General features: G+C 42.0%; 1 protein-coding gene across 1 annotated transcript; it reads left to right on the forward strand.

Annotated features, from left to right (window-relative positions):
- Positions 1-639: 639 nt before the first annotated feature.
- On the forward strand, positions 640-16129 carry ano11 (anoctamin 11). Its single transcript, XM_086214342.1, has 24 exons — positions 640-751; positions 883-1033; positions 1417-1543; positions 1626-1825; positions 1901-2008; positions 2718-2854; positions 2930-2987; positions 3061-3171; positions 3253-3418; positions 4524-4614; positions 6138-6234; positions 6615-6758; positions 6867-7004; positions 8827-8925; positions 9072-9174; positions 10116-10227; positions 10320-10374; positions 10499-10596; positions 10971-11107; positions 11213-11418; positions 11501-11637; positions 12029-12119; positions 12450-12633; positions 13433-16129. The coding sequence occupies exons 2-24, from the start codon at positions 902-904 to the stop codon at positions 13447-13449; spliced, it is 2748 nt and encodes a 915-aa protein (XP_086070468.1). The 5' UTR covers positions 640-751; positions 883-901; the 3' UTR covers positions 13450-16129.
- Positions 16130-17270: the final 1141 nt, after the last annotated feature.

The raw sequence follows: 17270 nt of genomic DNA on the forward strand, positions 1-17270 counted from the left end.
TTTAACACACTGTTACAGTATGAAGTTGGCATGTGCGGCTATAAAAACACTATTTTAATTGGTTGTATTGGGCGAAAATACAACACAATTTTACAACTTGTGTTAAATTGTCCAGACAGACAAGTATTTATTCTGCTCTCCTTTAATATGTCACGATCCATTAACTTAACACTTCCCTGAGTTTTCCTTTCCCCTTCATTTTGCCCTTCACGTCCTCTCCTGCTCTGTTTTGACTGCAGCAAGGGAGGAGGAGTTGTGCAGAAAATAGTGTCACCTATTGTGCTGATGCATGTGGAGGTTGTCGAATGAGAGGACTCCTGAATATGGGCCAACAGCATTTGAAGGGGGTGGACTTTATTCTCTGGTTCTGTTAATAATTAATGTACATTTTGTGCATGTTTCCACATCAATTACATGAAATAAACAAACCAGCTTGTACGGATGGAGGGGAATCCCTCTGTCATGAAGGAGAGGACTCCCCCTATCATGTGTGTGATTCCTCATTAAGAGCATATTGATGGAAGCTTCTCTGCTATCCCTCCCTCAGACTGTTACATTATTCATGACGGGGGAATGTGCACTGTCCTGTATTTCAAAATGCAGTTAAAAGAAAGCTGGTGCCTGCATGCTCGGTCCATTACGGTATTGCACAGTTATCTGGTAGAGGATGCAGAGATAAAGAGGAGGAGGAGGAGGACAAGACTAAAACAGACTGCTGTGAATCAGCAGCCTCCTTTTCACCACCACAAAGGTTCTGTATCAACCTTTTCTTTTTTTCTCTCTCTTCTATCACATCTGTATTTGTAATATGCAAAGTTCAGTGAACTGTTTTGTTTTTTTTAATCCAGTTTAATGAGATTTCTTCTTCTCGTCCAAACGCAGGCGCTGTCCTCCTCACGTCATGCTGAGGAAAGGCTCAGAGCTGCTGAGAGGAGACAGAGAGGTCCTACTGGATCTGGACTATGGGAGTGAAGCGCAGGTCTCAGACAGCTATGGAAGCCTGCAGAACGGCTCTTTCATCCCACCGAGATATGTAAGTGCGGTCTTATTTTGCTGCAGTGTGTGCCTTTGCTATATGAATCACATGAATAGATGTAACAACCGCACATTCACCCAGGAGACATGAATCCCCCTGCTACTTCTTCCTCTTCTTAAACCCTCACTGACTTCTCTGAGGTGGTCTCATCCACGATGAAAAGCTACAACAAGCTGCAGCACGTTACGGCAAATCAATTCAAGTGTTGAATTACTTTGTCGCACTGAGTGATTGTTTTCATTTTGTCCTACAAAAAGCTCAGCCCATCCTTCTGGATCATTGTGAATTAGTGCTAGTCTGGTTTTTTTTTGGGGGGGGGGGGTTCAGGATTGTACAGTTGAAAATAAAAGTCTATTCACAGTGCATGGGTGTACTCTCAGCTTTCAGCTTGTAGAGACCATGCAGATGACAAGGATGATGAGCCCATTAATATTGACTGTAATACAAGAAGGAAACAGCCGCCTCCTCAGCCAGGGAATTACTTCCGCGATGGACGAACCAAAATCGGTAGGCAGCCTGAGCAGCTCACATTGTGTCAGCTGTCTGAAGCTCACTGATGGATGACTGAGGCTGTGTGATCTGGCTCCAGACTTTGTGCTGGTGTGGGAAGTTCGTTCGAGGAGGAGACGGCGAGGCAGGGGGAAGCAGAGGGGTGAGGTGACTGGAGAGGAGGGGGAAGCCGTGCCCACTATTGAGAACAGCAGGTCTGAACGAAGGAAGGCACAGCTGGCTCAGTGGAGGGAGAAGTTTGTTCAGAATCTGGAGGGTGCTGGTTTGCTGATGGAGAAGGTAATGCAGGAAAAATTTCTGCTCATTACCATTTATTTCTCCTCAGAAATAACAGACTGACTCTCTTCCCTCCAGGAGGAGACGGCCAACGAAAAGAAAACCATCCATTTTCTGAAACTTAGTGTTCCTTGGGATGTGTTGGTGTATTACGCTGAGGAACTCTGCCTCAGAGCTCCACTGCAGGTTTGAGTCACTGTTTGTACAGAAATACCTCAAATTATAATCCTTCAAAAGATTGCATCAGACCACATGAAATATCTGAAGGACTGTTGGATGAATTCCTGTGTACATTTATGTGTACATCTTCTGTGTTCATATATGCATAACTTCATGCAAAATTTGGTGATGATTTCACTTTGTGTTGCTTGCATGGCTGTTGTTTGAGGGTAATATCTGATCATGTTGTTTCCTGCTCTGTTATTTTCAATCCAGCATTCAAAGCGTGATGAAGACGCAATTTGGGTTCTAAATTTCATGTAAACCTCTCAGTGAACGGTATCAAAATGCTTTTATTTTGGAAAATATTTTGAGCATTTATGAACAAAAATTTTAAGAAATATAATTTATGTAAGATATGGATGATGAATTGATGCTGAAAAAGTGGGGTAAACTCCCCCACTACACTGAGTCAGGCTCACCTCTTGGCTTGTGAACGTTCCTAAATATGTGCATTTAATGAATGATGTGTTGTAGGAACTGGTGTGGGTAATTTTGTGGATTCTTTCTTGGGTGTGTGCTTCCTTCGTGTTTTTTGCACAGTTCTTGCCCTTTGTGCAATAATCTGCTCTGTTTTGTTTTTTTAACACGTTTGTAAAGCACTTAGGTTTTAAAGGTACTATAGAAAATATATTTGACACGACTGACTTGACTTGAATGTGTGTTTGTCTTGCAGGCGCAGCAAAACCTGGACCTAAACACATCTGCTCGAGTACTGAGTAAACTATGCATACCTAACGTAATGACAGAGTCGGTGCCTAACAGGCCTCTGGATTATTACACGTGTGCCTTTCGCAAGTCAAAGATGAACAGGTGACTGCTTTGCCTGTAATATTCTAAGCAGCATACAGTCGTGTTGTTGACTAAATCAATGTCTCTTTTCTCCAGATTCCTTGGCTGTGATGACCATGAAAATTACTTCTCTAACACACAAAGACATCGTGTTGTAAGTGACAAACCCTTCTCAGTGTAAGTAGGGATTGAAAATATTCTCTCAAGAAGTGTGTGTTTTATTTCAGGTGTATGAGATTCTTGCCAGGACAGTGTACGGCAAAAGGACGAGGGCAGAGGTCGGCGTGGACAGACTGGTCAATGAAGGGGCGTACACTGCTGCTTTCCCCCTGCATGAGGTGGGATATTCCGCATCTGTTTGTCATCTGATGTAATTCTGTGACGTCCTTCTCAGCCTCCTTCTTTTATCTCGTTTCCAGGGCCATTTCAAGCTTCCAAGCTATGAGATCCCTCCTGATGAGCTGAACCAGAGGCAGGTTCTCTACCACTACTGGGCTCGCTGGTGCAAGTGGTGCAAGTACCAGCCTCTGGACCACATCCGGGAGTACTACGGAGAGAAGATTGCGTTCTACTTTGCCTGGCTGGGTAAACTTTTACTTTTGTAGTTTTATTGCTCCATGTCAATGTAACACTAATTATCTTAACACTGATGATCAGAGGAAACTCCACTTCACCTCACTGTGATATTTTAATCATTAGTGATGCAGCCAATAATGTTTTTGTGCCAACTCAGACATTAACATGGCCATGGGTTAGCTCAGCCTTACGCTGATGGGATTTTGACTCGAGCTCTGTGCCAAACACGAGTTTATGAGACTCACCTTTTGTTCAGCAAGATCGTCTTTACAAATTAACAATGTTTTTATGACATTTGAAGCCTGAATGCTAACATTAAAAGTACATATCTAACATTAGGGCTAAGCCAAATAACACCACCTACCCATAATAGCAGCATCACAACTAGCGTCCCGCTTCTTCTGTTTACAGTGTCATAAAGTCTGTAGTCACACTTAGCCGCTTGTTGGCAACTGTCATTTTTTAAGACCCATGAATACATCTAAACTCACAAGTGCATTATTTACTGACATGTTTTATTCTCAAGAAAAAAATTTAGATTATCCTTTATGTATTTAGAATATCTTAACCTAGTGTTAACAATTTACCAAATTTGAGACTTTTAACCTCATGGAACTGAATGTTCACCAGTGCTAAATTACTCCTGGATTTTAGGACTCATTCCCGCACCGCTCTATAGCTGGCTGATCAATGATGTGTTTGGTAAGAGGAATCTAGGACACTGACTGAGAAAACAGACTCCTCCTATCTCTGCAGCAGGCCCTGGAGGGTTTGTGAAGGTAGATGGACGAATAAATGCAGCAAAACCCAGAGAAAAATCTGCTTTAGTCTGACAGCAAGCAGGCGTCTGTCTATGTGGACAGACACCTGCTTGCTGTCCCTCTTTGGTCCCTCATTATTTGTGCTATTATTCTTCCATTTCTGTGTTTCCCAGAAAAGAACAAACATCTGGCCTCACAGAAGTTGTTGCAATTATAACATTACTATCCGCAAGTGTAGCTGACGTCCTCATCAGGGTTGTTCCATCATTACGCAGCAGTGCGGCAGTGTAATTGTACAACCTGCTTAGATCAGCTGACGTCTGCAGCCTGAATGGAGCTTTCTGTCTCCACAGGTTTTTACACTGCCTGGCTGCTGCCGGTGGCCGTGGTGGGAACCATGGTGTTTGTGTCTGGAGTCATGTCCATGGGTACCAACACACCAGCGTGAGTCCACACACTCCACCAACACCATTTAGTAGAATGAAAATAAAAGGCAGGGAACAATGTTGGAAATAGCTGCTTTTTTTTTTTTAAGTACATACTGTATATGAAGCGTTAACACGTGTAGAGTCCAGAGTTTCCCAGATCCTCCTCTGCCCTCATTTCCTGTCATCTCTCTACAATCGGCTCTACATCAAAGACATCAAACACACAAAAACTACACACACATTTAGAACGAGGTCAGCAATTATGTTAGTTATGGTAATTAACCCCTGATGGATGTGGCACTAAGATCTTCAAGCCACAAGAAGCCTTTACAGCACATAATATAATACGTTCTGGATGTATAATTCATACCAAAAGCACAAAATATCACCGTAAGACTTGATGTTATATATAATGTATTTATATAGCCTCAATCAAGGCCATAACGAAACCTTTCCCTCCGTCTCCATGATTTTGTCTCCTGAGAAATGTTTCAGCTGCCTGCCCCAAGGAGACGGATAGATTTCTGTTCTGAATGTCCACCTGGTGGCTTCTCTTAGTCTGCTATTAAAGCCAACATGAGCTACTTAAATGTAAGATAGATGTTACCGTAAACTGACATTCTCGGTCCAGCTTTTGTGACTCGGTGAATTTGTTACATGTCTTATTGTGTCACATATAAACATCATTGTTATCTAAAATGTTCCAGTACTATAACTTAACATGTGGGGGAACAGTTTCCTCGGTGAACAACCAGGGGGCAGGGATCCTTCCTGGGATCTTGAGCACACAGTGAGTGTCAAAGTGTTCCTGGGAACAAGACCACAACCTGACACCACACACACAGCGCAGCACTTACTTATACTTCAGCACTTAGCTGGTTAACCTACAGGCATTACACTCATCTGCTCATCTTACACTCAGGCGGAAAGAAAATCATTGTATTACTCAAGGTGTTGAACTATAATCTTAAACACACTGCATTTACCCACATATTAACACTCTAAACACACTCTTTCTCTTGAATTGCAAGACACAAATATATCTTAGCGCTTTGTACTCTTCCTGACCGCAGACGTCATAAGGATCATTACATATCGTTTTGTCTGTGGATACGTTGTTGTGCTTTCACCAATCATGTGGAATCAGATCTCTTTACATTTGTGTATCGATTGTTGCCTGTAACATAAATCTGTTAATGAACAGGGGAGTTCAGAGAATTCTGTGGAGGACGAGTCAATAAAGAAATTAAACAGCTTAAAAGTTAAAAGTTATTGATCAGCGACTGAAGGAGTGTAGGAGTGCATCACAGGGGAAGAGCTTAAAAGAAGGAAAAGAGTCTTCCCGGTGAGCCAAGGCTTTATTTGGCCAACAGATGAGGAGTGCAGTCATGGTAAAGTGCAGTGGATGGTGATCTTTCCTCGCGTGCATCCAGGAGTAAATCTTGCAATGTTCATCCCTCCAGTTTATAAGCTGGCACAGGTAGGGAAGCTGTAAAACACACTGTGGTAAATTCTCTGTATCTTTGTGTTTGTCAACAGTAAGGAGGTCTGTGACAGCGGAGCTAATTATCTGATGTGTCCTCTCTGTAACACGTGTAAGGCCTGGAACATGTCTGATATCTGCACCATGGTTAAGGTAATCTAATCTTCTCAAGTTGAGTCTCTGTGTGTTGTTGTGCTACGCAAGACGTTGAACAGTTATCGGTCCTGCTGAGGCCTCAGCCCCTTTTGATCCTACCTGAACATGAACGCCTCTCTTGTCCTGCATCTTAACTCGTTGAAAGAGGCCCCAAATTAGATAATTAATAGGCTGAGCTACTATGTGGCATGTAAATATACCTGCAATTGTTATTTTAGGTGCCCTGGACACATGATTAGAAGCTAGAGCCGTCTTATTTCCTCTCTGTTCTTAACTGTAACACCACATATTGCCACACCTCCAGTCAGATTTCATCAAAGAAAGATTATCAAATTTCGCTGATATATTTCCTGAAATCATGTCCGTCTCTGTTGCAGTTGGGCTACTTGTTTGACCACCCAGGTACAGTCCTCTTCAGTGTCTTCATGTCTTTCTGGGCTGTAACCTTCCTGGAGTACTGGAAGAGAAAGATGGCCACCCTGGCTCATCATTGGGACTGCATGGACTTCCATGAAGAAGAGGTGTCACAACCCTTTCTTTCTTTACCTTAGTTACGGAGTTTTTAGGGTCCTCAGCAGACCATCAAAGCGCCTGTACATTTTGCTGATGTCATCACTGTATTCCCTCAGGAGCGACCTCGGCCAGAGTTTGCTGCCATGGCCCCGATGATGGAACAAAACCCGGTGACAGGAGTCAAAGAGCCCTACTTTCCAGAGAAGACCAGATTGTCCCGCATGTTCACCGGCTCCATGGTCATCATCATGATGGTGAGGCTCTTTGACCATATTTCAGGACAGCAGTCGAGTTGGTTTTGAATTTCCAAGTTTATGAAATTACACTGGATCAGCAAGAGGTTAGTGGCTCAGAAAGTGGAGCAGCTGGCTTGATTATTATCAAGTTCCTTGCTTGATGTCCTTGAGCTGCAGCCGAAAGTGAATGAATGTCCGTGTGAACGTGCATTGTTAAGTGGTTGGTAAACGAGACGCATGCTCTGTAAATCATGACCTGGTGATGTCAGTCGTCATGGGTCAGACATTCACATACAAGCGCCAACCGTGATTATTATGGTCAGTCGCTCTTGTTGTTGATGTTAAAAGATCACATGCAATGATCTGATCAAATCCCATGCAAGCGTCTATCAACCTCCTCAGCCCACAGGCACTCTATCGTCGGGCTCTGTATATTTTACTCTCGGGCTTCTGGGGAGAAAGAGAAAGTTTTCTTACTCTTGTGAGCGATTCCAGCAGCTGAATGGATTTAAAATAATGGATGCAGGTCATTCCCCGCAGGGCTAGATTTGATCTGATAAGTTCAGGATTAACTTGTACTGTGGCGAGGTTCTGTGGATCAGTTCTCCCGCCCCCACACTTTGGCAGTGATACCTGAAGTCTGTGAGTGCATGTTCACTTATCTGGAAAACACAATAGAGTGACTGAGAAAGAAGCTTATCTTTCTTATACTTAATGACTTGGCAAGGAAATGTTTCCTTCTCGGACAAATACAGAGTGACTTAAGTTGGTTCTTACGTCCATTCAAGCACCTCCAGAACCTGTAAATTCACTGGGTGATACGGTTGAGAACTTTTATGTTAAATAACGGGACTGCAATGAAACATTGAATTGGGTGTTATTGCACACACTCCACAATTAACAATAGATGCAACTTGCTGCACAGCATCACCTGCTGGCCGCTGCCACACACGCGCAATAGGCATGTTTTCTGAATTGTGCTAATTAGGGTTCTCTGGAAAGAATCAATTAAATTCAGTGTTTGGTAGTAGGACTAAAAATTAGTGTCAAAGTATTTTTTAAGATTCTGGTGGTTTGGGGGTATTTTTCCCCTCTGTATGACTGGGCCTTTAAAACAAGTTTTTTTTATTCTAATGTCTGGAGTAACTGATATTCCAGGGTTTGTTTGGCCCAGCAAAATGAAATCTGAACCACCATCCACTTTTGAAAGAACTGCAGCTTTTAACTGTTTGATTCAGGTTTTTTATGGCCTTTTAATTTATTTGTTATGTGATTATTTAAAATGTTGAAGTGAGGGAAGAAGAAAGTACTGACAGATGTCTTTTATTTGAAAAGAATAAGACAAAAAAAGTAGTTTTAAACCACCTTCCTGGCTTTAGGGAATATGTTTCTGACTTTATTACTGGAATGAAATCTCAAGCTCTTCCATACCAACAAATTCGATTTCTGTTTACCAGGTGCACCTGAATGCACCATGAAGTCTCTTGCTTACAGTAGTGTTGTGGATAACTGAAGCGAGTCCAACATGATGATACAAAAATGTGCTGGTGGTCACCATAGAAACCTACTCGCTTTAATTTGATGTTGCTGCAGACGAATGTGAATAAAGGATGACACCTCAAAAACTGAAAGTGAATCGCCTGAACTCAGTCGATGATATGAGTTGTTTTATTCTCTTGATGGATGCTGGCAGAGAGAGAAGATGGCTGCTCTCCATTTGGCTGCGATCTCCTGCTGCATAATAGGGTGTAGTGAGAGCAGAAACGCCTGCAGAAAACAAGTGTACATCCTGAAAAGAATTTGTTCTGAAATGAAGTTCTAATCTGTGTCTTCCTCTCAGCTGTGTGTGGTGATGATTTTCCTGGTGACAGTGGTCATGTGCCGCGGTATCATCAGTGTGATTATATTCCATACTGGGAGCCCCGTCCTGCGTACAGAGGTACGTCAGAGCCTCCTAGGGCATCAGCTGCTGTTTCAATTGGCGATTTTGTGTTTGTGATGACTATTGCGTACATGTACAGTACTACATCAGCTCCCTCGGGAGTTTGATGGTGTACATTCATGAATGTTCCATCTCCTCTCCAGGCGGGAACCATAGCCAACATCTCCAGCAGTATCGTTAATCTGGGCCTGATCTTGTTGATGGGCCAGGTCTACACCGCATTAGCTGAGCAGCTAACAAAGTGGGGTAAGAGTCAATACTGCTCACCTTAAATCCGACTATATCAGCCTTTCATTGGATCTCCAGGAACTAAAAACATCGAGCAGGAGGTTGTTGTAAATTTGATTCCAGCGTCTGGTGTAGAAAGAGCAGCAAAGAGCAGGAGAGTGCACGGATCACTGCAACGCAGCCTGCAGTCTCTTTCTTGCTGTGTTTTTGCCTTTTTTCCATCAGGGTATTCCATTTCTTATGTTCCTCATGGACAACGCATACACAAATATAATGCGAGGAACATTATGAATAGTTCATGTAGAAAACTGAGTCAGCATTTCTGCATTTAAATTCTAGGAACAGGAATATTCACTTCATCTGAACTCTCAAAAAGCTTGAGTAAGTGTTTAGAGTATTCAGATCAATCTAGCCTACGTCAGACTGCATTTTTGTGGCAGTCACTTTCAAAGGTGGGAAAGATTTTTCCTTCTATTGCTTCAGCAGTTTTTTTTCCCATTTATTATCCTCAAACAATAAACAATTTTTCCAGGAGAGAATGCACTCGATGTAAAGAGATGTTCTCACAGTTACTTCTTTTCTCTTTTCCCTACATAAAACTCTGAGGCTATCAGAGATCCATTAAATCTATAAACTATTGAATTTACTTACTTAGTTAGATGTCTAAAAGCAAAAGCAGCTCTGGGAGACTTTACACAAAGGAGCACCGTGGCTGGATAAAATTTAATGTCTAGTCTTTTTGATTCTTGCAGTCACGATGATGCTTAGTAGGTAGTTTGAACTACATTTTGCCATCTCTGTTTGTTAAAATACCACTGAGGCTGAAAAGAATGTCGTCAGTTTTTGTCATAAATCAAAGTATTGGACACTTTTGTTGACCTGCTGATGGCTCCCGTAGTTTGCAGTCTGCACCATGGTAACTGCTGGCTCTGTGTTGTCTTTTCTTTTCTGTGCTGCAGAGATGCACAGAACACAAACCCAGTATGACAACGCCTTCATCTTCAAGGTCTTCATCTTCCAGTTTGTCAATTTCTATTCGTCCCCCTTTTATGTGGCCTTCTTTAAAGGAAGGTGAGTCATGACAATGGAACTTAGAAAATCATTAAACGCAGCACAAACCGTGAGTTAGAATGTTTTTAACATGTTTCTCTTCGGGGGGGCAGGTTTGTGGGTTACCCCTCCAACTATGGGACCTTGTTTGGGATGAGAAATGAAGACGTGAGTCTCTCCTTGTTGGATGATTTATCATTTCACCTGTAAAACAAGTACAAGCGTAGGCTCAAACACAGTGTTGTCGTGTAGTCATATCTGTGTGTTTTTGTGTGTCTTTGTTAAAATGCAGTGCGGTCCCGGGGGCTGTCTCATAGAATTGGCTGAACAACTTTTCATCATCATGGTGGGAAAACAACTCATCAACAACATTCAAGAGTTCATTATCCCGTATGTTTCCTGTCCACATGCTCCCCTGATCAGTTAGTTTGGGTTCTGACCTTTTGACCGTCTTACACAGTGTAAATCTTCTCCTTGACTGGGTCCAGCAGACACGAGAGTGAGAGTGAGAGTGAGAGTGTGTGCGTGTGCGTGTCTGGGTGGGATGTGTGTATCCGGACTAGAGTTGCTCGACCTTTTGACCACTAGGAGCTCTGCAATCCAATCTGTGATATGTGTTATTGCAGATGATAAAATGGATGACTTTGAATAAAGAAAGAGGTCAGGTGCTCGTGATACAGGAAGTCGTCACATCTCAGAGTTGTAGTTTGTCGTCATGGTTTATATATATCCTGAATCTGACATTTCACTCTTGGCTCTGACAGTAAAGTGAAGGCCTGGCGCCAGAAGAGAACCGTGACCAAGGTGCTTGGGGGTAAAACATCCCACGAGCCTCGGGGCTGGGAAGAAGACTACCAGCTGGTGGAGTGTGGGGGCCTGTTTGAGGAGTATCTTGAGATGGGTGGGGATTCTCTACTGTATTTGACATACAGTGTCACCAGGAATGTATAAACATTAACAGTTTAATGAACAGGTGTAAATACTCTGCTCAAATCTGTGGTTGCAGTGCTCCAGTTTGGCTTTATCACCATCTTTGTGGCAGCATTCCCCCTCGCTCCTCTCTTCGCCCTCCTCAACAACTGGGTGGAGATCCGTCTCGATGCCCATAAGTTTGTGTGTGAATACCGGCGGCCGGTGGCAGAGCGTGCCCAGAACATCGGAGTCTGGTTCAACATTCTGGAGGCCTTGTCACACCTATCTGTCATCGCCAATGTGTGTAGAATAAAAGCCTAAAAGTATGGCTGTTAATGACAGGGGAAAGGATATTATAGAAGTTTCCTGATTTTTCTTTCAGGCTTTCCTGATTGCCTTCACATCAGATTTCTTACCTCGTCTCCTCTACCAGTACAAGTTCGACAATGACCTCAACGGATACGTTAACTTTACCCTGGCGTATGCCCCTCGTAACTACACAGAGTACCGCATGTGCAGGTACACTGAAGAGTCCAACACCTGTCTTTATTTGTAGTTTTTCTTTTTTTGTCACATGTAACAAAATCACAAACACTGTTCTAAATGCTAATGTCCAATAATGTCTCATCAAGTTCTTCAGCTGTTTGTGACAAAATTTGAAATGGATCTGCTCAAATATCTAGGAATAGTATTTCAAAGTGTAAAAATGACAATTCTTGTTGTCACCAGGTGGCGCTATGACCAATCTGTGTCTTCCTTGGCTCATTCTACACCCTTGCACAGTGTTTGGTGTGAAATAGCCTCACATTTTTCGCGTAATCCTGCCGACAGACAAATGCGACTGAAAACATGAACTCTGTGGGGAAAGTAACCATTATGTTCTGCAGTAACGGTGTATTTGTTGATTCAGATACAAAGCCTTCCGAGACAACAATGGAAACTACACACTCTTCTACTGGGAACTCCTCGCTGTCCGACTTGGTTTCGTCATCGCTTTTGAGGTGGAAAAGAAACTCTCACTGATATTTTAGCAGCATAGCTTCCATATAAAGTACCCCACCACCTAAGTAGAAGAAATATGAATTCAGAGGCAACAATAGATTCCACACAACCAGAATTGACTACAACAAGCTTTTAGCTGTCACTCATGAAAAGATACTGGCATTTCCAAGGTGCAAGTCAGAGGAATCAGTTTTACTCCATGATATTAAGTTATTCTAAATGAATGGATGGTGTCTAGATGGTGCACAGTGATCAAATAAACCAATAGAAGTGCGTATTGAGTAAAAGACAGACAACGTCTCATTATCGGCATGTCTCCGGTCCTCCAGCATGTGGTGTTTTTCGTTCTTCGAGCCATCGACTGGATCGTACCAGACGTCCCTGAATCCCTGGAGCTGAAGATCAAGAGGGAGCGCTACCTGGCCAAGCAAGCTCTGGCTGAAAACCAGGAAGCCCTGTTGGTGAGTCGAGGCCGAGGTGCCGCCACTGCCACTCCAGGCAGCTCCAGCCCAGGTCAGTGGAGCATGGGACACACACACACACACACACACAAAGCTGTGCGACACTTCAGTCCTGTATGTGAATGGTTGAGGTGAGCTAAAGTTCTGACTCACAAGATTTATTGTGGGTGACTCAAATATAAAGCCCACGCAAGCTGATGTATTTATATTCCAGTGAAAATAAGAGTTCATGCATCTATAATAAAGATGAACAAAATATGTCTATATCTAGTTATTAATGAAATTCTAATTAGCTGCCATATTGGCAGTATAATATCTGCTGTAGAGTTATATCATGGCTTTTGTTGACAGCCCAACATGGGTGATAATTGACTCCGCCCACCAGCAGTCGTCCCAGGTTACATACAGTGTTAAACCTGTCACCCTGACTGTTGATTCCCATAAATAAATTCCAGATTTTAGAGGCTTTTAAAAGCTCCCCCACCCACATACACGCCTCCATGGCGCATTAGCGAAGCACCTGTGGCTCAATGAGTAGGCAAAGCTGCCGAGCTGCTGCTCACACCATCACTAGAGACACTACCTGCTCTGAATTGATCACATGATCACTAGAGGTGGCACCTGGCCTGAAAGTTGATGTCAACTCATCTGCCAGCACTGCTGTTGATGTTAAACTTGAAGTTCTGACAAATTTATTTCGCTGGAACCAAATCTAGAAACCACCCTGGTTTTACTTCCACCCTGTACACATGTGTGTGTGTGTGTGTGTGTTTGTGTGTGAGTGTGTGTGTGTGTGTGTGTGTGTGTGTCTCTGTGCTCTGACCCACAATCTTGTCGTGTGTCTTATGTAGTGAATGTTCCTGGATGAGAGCAGGTGAGTACAACATGACAAGTAAGTGAACTGCATTGTCAAGAAGTATTTCAGTAATCACAGCGGAGTTCGTCAAATTAAAGGAGAACTCAACTTAACGCCTGTATTCGTTTATATATGAGTTATAAAACTTGTTTTGTCTTGTTACACATGACTGCACTTTTAAATCAAATGGAAATTTGTAAAACAAGAAGAAATAGAATTGACTTCATGTCATATGTTAAAATAGGATACACGTGTTCAAGTGATAAGATATCTGCAAAGATTTTTTTCTGTCAGACGCATATTTCAAATCTTAAATTCTTAAATTCTTCTTCAAGTTGTGTTTTTGATCACACAGGTTTGCCTTGCTCGGATTAATTACTTCATTTGTTTATTAACTGCTCATTTCTTGACTCCACAAAACCTTGGTTCAATGCTTCTGGTTCCGCACTGTACAGAATGTATGGGACCATATACTGTATTCAGTTGAGAGCTTGTTCATCGACCACACTCCATTTGTCTAGCTGCTCTCCCTCATGCGCCCATGGTGCCCATCGGGAAGATGTAGTCCACTTACAAACAGCACATCAGGGATGGGCACAACTGATCTCAGTAGGAAACAGCAATATCTGAAAAATATTGCCAATCAAAACATTACATGATTACCATTTTATATAAATAATTTATTCACAACTTACAAAACAGAAAAACACAATAAAATAGGCTGCAGATGTGTCAACTATCAAAAACTAGGAAGTGAGGAAGGGATGTTCTCTCAGACTAGGGGACATTTACTGCTAAATCATTCTGCCTTAAAGAACAGGTGCACGTATGTTCATTGTAAAGATGAATTACTCTTTACTCACTAATTATGCATGACACGGTAGCTGTTCCCCCTCTGCTTCTGCCTCTGGAAAACTAAGCTAGGCTATAACACAAGACTAAACCCCAACGCCACCCTCAGCATTACATTAACATCAATCCTCTTGTGCGACTCAGGGCAAGAATGCAAACAAGCAAATATCTCCAAATATTCTTCAATTCATAGTAACTGAAGAAATGACTAGAACACACTAGTACAACAGTGTGTTGCACAACGTGTTTCCGTGTCTTTTCCAGACACCAATCTTACAAAGCTGACTCTCTGTCTCTCTCTGTTTCTTCCTCATTCCTTCTACATCCCAACCCACCTGCACTGCCTCCCCTGAAGCAAGCGACACGTCCTCTGGAAACTTGAGTTAAGACTCCAGCGTGTGACGGGAGAACGGGGGGGAATTTTTCTCTGAGCAGAACAGTGTCTTTTTAATAGATCCATGTATTCCAGCTCATAATGGAGGTTAATGTTACCAAATCCAATACTTGCAGTCTGATGCTCGACATATGCAAATGGAATTTTCAAGTGAGAGAACATCTGGCCTTAATCTGAATAGAGTCAACTATTTTATCAGAACTGGGGACATCCCATAGTAACCTGGCTGAAGTCTGAGAAGATGCCATGGTATTGGGATAAAAAGATGATGGTGGAATAGAGAGTGTGGACCTGAGACCCTGAGCCCACCTATGATCTCAGCTGTGCTCCGGAGGAAATGGTATCAAACCCATGAGAACTGTTTTTGAAAACTGTGAAGGGACCCTCCGTTGATTTAGAGTTCCAGAAAGTTGAGTAACATGCAGCAAAGTGAGCCTGCACTTCCTGAAACGTCACTGAACCAAATCTTGCTTCCTGTTGAAAATCGGAAATGAACATCTGGTTGACGTTCTGCTACTTTTTTCCACTTTAAAACACAAACATAAGTACATACAGTAAAAATGTATGTAAAAAAAATAAAAAATAAAAAGGTTTCTGTAACTCCAGGCGGCTAGAAACATCTAATTATGATACTAATACAGTGTTAGCTATGATGCTAACAACTAGCTAGGTCTTCATGACCTCAAGACATCTTGTCAGAGGTGACAAAATATACTTTTTGGGTGAAGTTAAATAAAATTAGATAAATTCAACATCAAAAACTTGCCTAAATTTAGACCTAAATTGATAAAAGTTATGGTTATAATATTTACCATCATCCAGGTTTTTACCTCCGAGTCCTCAATGACTGATTTGTCAAATCAGCAGAGGGTCCCCTCAATATTTTGAAGTTAACATTCGTGGTGCTTTTTCAAATTATGACCTTGTGACGACCCTTGAGGCCAGAGTTCACCTCACCGCGACACTGTTCGTCCAAAAAAGTTTTGTCTTTTTTTTTTTTCCTCCCTCTAATTGTAAAAAAGCTTAGACAGCAAACCAACTGTTTTATTTTTATTTGATCATTATTTGACATGGACAATACTGTTAAAAATAGTTCCAATACAGAGCATGAAAGTGATGTACTGCAAATATTTTAGTTGTCGCTAATTTTCAGTTCTTGTCCCCGACGTTTTTACTCACCGTAAAGCACAACAAGTTAAAGAATGCAATTTTGGAAGAAGCTGCGGTGTGAATGCCAACGCCAGACTGGAATGCTGACTTGAAATGTTGAAAAATATGAATATCGTATAAAAAAAAAAAAAAAGAAAGAGGAACAAATGAAGGCTTGGTTAAAAAGATGACACTAGACTGCAATGCTGACTTAAAATGTTGAAAAATATGAATGTATGGGCGATGTAGAGCAAATGAAGTTTTGTTTAATTAAAAAGCTAATGCCAGCCTATGAAATATGTTTAATGGCTCTGTGTTTGGATTGTGTTAAATGTAAGAAAGGCCAAGAAAAATAACGACTTCAAGAGAGTAAAGAGGTGGGAAGTTGTTCTTTTTTTTTTTTATTAACACATCACAAAGTTTTTCAAAGTTTTAAGGTTTCGGTGGAGATTTTCCATGAAAGTAAGAGAGACTTGGAGGGGATTGAAGCTGCTTGAAAAAGTCTGAACTCCCCATTGACTTTGGGATCGGAGCATTTTCACAGAATATGTGGAATAATCTTGAAATGATGAAGGCTCTCAATGAGAAAAGCAGACAAGCACGTGTACTGAATTTTCAGAACATTTTAATGTTTGAATGGTATTTGTACAATAAAAAAACTGGAGGAGGAAGAGGTCTGAAAAGCCGGCTGTGAAAATAAAAAAGAATACAATTTGTAGCGCAAGTAGCATTCACACACAATATAGTGTCCATTGATACAGAGTATTTTTGTCTTTTCTCTTCAAGCTTCTGTATTTATATTAAGTATACGGGGTTGTTTTGTGTAATAACCCAATGAAAGAGTACTTCAACATAGAACATAAGTTGTGTGTGAGCTGTTCTGAATTCAAACTATTTAGACGGAATAAATCTAGTTTGAAGTTTAAGTTTTGGAGTTTGAAATGTGGATGTTAGATAACATGCACTCATGCTGCTGCAGGGAAGAGCTATAAATGTTATCATGCCTCTCCATCTACCTTCTCCACTGTCTTCCTTTCCATCCTACCCTCTCTTGGAAGCAAGCAACCTTCTCCACACTGGAGGGAGACCCGCAGATAGGTACAGGATTTATTAGGAGTCAGAAACAGACAGGTGTTCGTTAATGATTTCGCTCTTCCTCTCCCTCCTCCCCTCACAAACTCCACCAATGGCTTTGGCCTTGGGCAACTCCTGACTTTTATCTCCTCTTCTTTTCCTCCTCACTCTCTTCCCTCAGCCTCTCTTATTTCATCCTCATTGCCCTTATATTTTGTGTTGCACACTCCACCCTCCTCCCTCCACGTTGGCCACATTCATCTTCTGATTGTTATGATTGCCGTGCGTTCCTCTGTCATGGCCTGCAGGAAGAGTGAGTTAGTACATGTCAGCAAGCACAGGTATGCACTGTGGACACCGGCTG

This window comes from Aulostomus chinensis, chromosome 9, assembly GCF_037954235.1.
Source record: "Aulostomus chinensis isolate RoL2024-O1b breed Wild chromosome 9, RoL_Achi_v1.0, whole genome shotgun sequence".
NCBI classification, from domain to species: Eukaryota; Metazoa; Chordata; class Actinopteri; order Syngnathiformes; family Aulostomidae; genus Aulostomus; species Aulostomus chinensis.

Bases quoted from the DNA above. Each gene is read 5' to 3' on its own strand.
- ano11 (XM_086214342.1), top strand. From the start codon at position 902: ATGCTGAGGAAAGGCTCAGAGCTGCTGAGAGGAGACAGAGAGGTCCTA. The intron at 10,228-10,319 runs GTGAGTCATGAC...TCGGGGGGGCAG, and splicing joins GTGGCCTTCTTTAAAGGAAG to GTTTGTGGGTTACCCCTCCA. The intron at 12,120-12,449 runs GTGGAAAAGAAA...CCGGTCCTCCAG, and splicing joins GTTTCGTCATCGCTTTTGAG to CATGTGGTGTTTTTCGTTCT.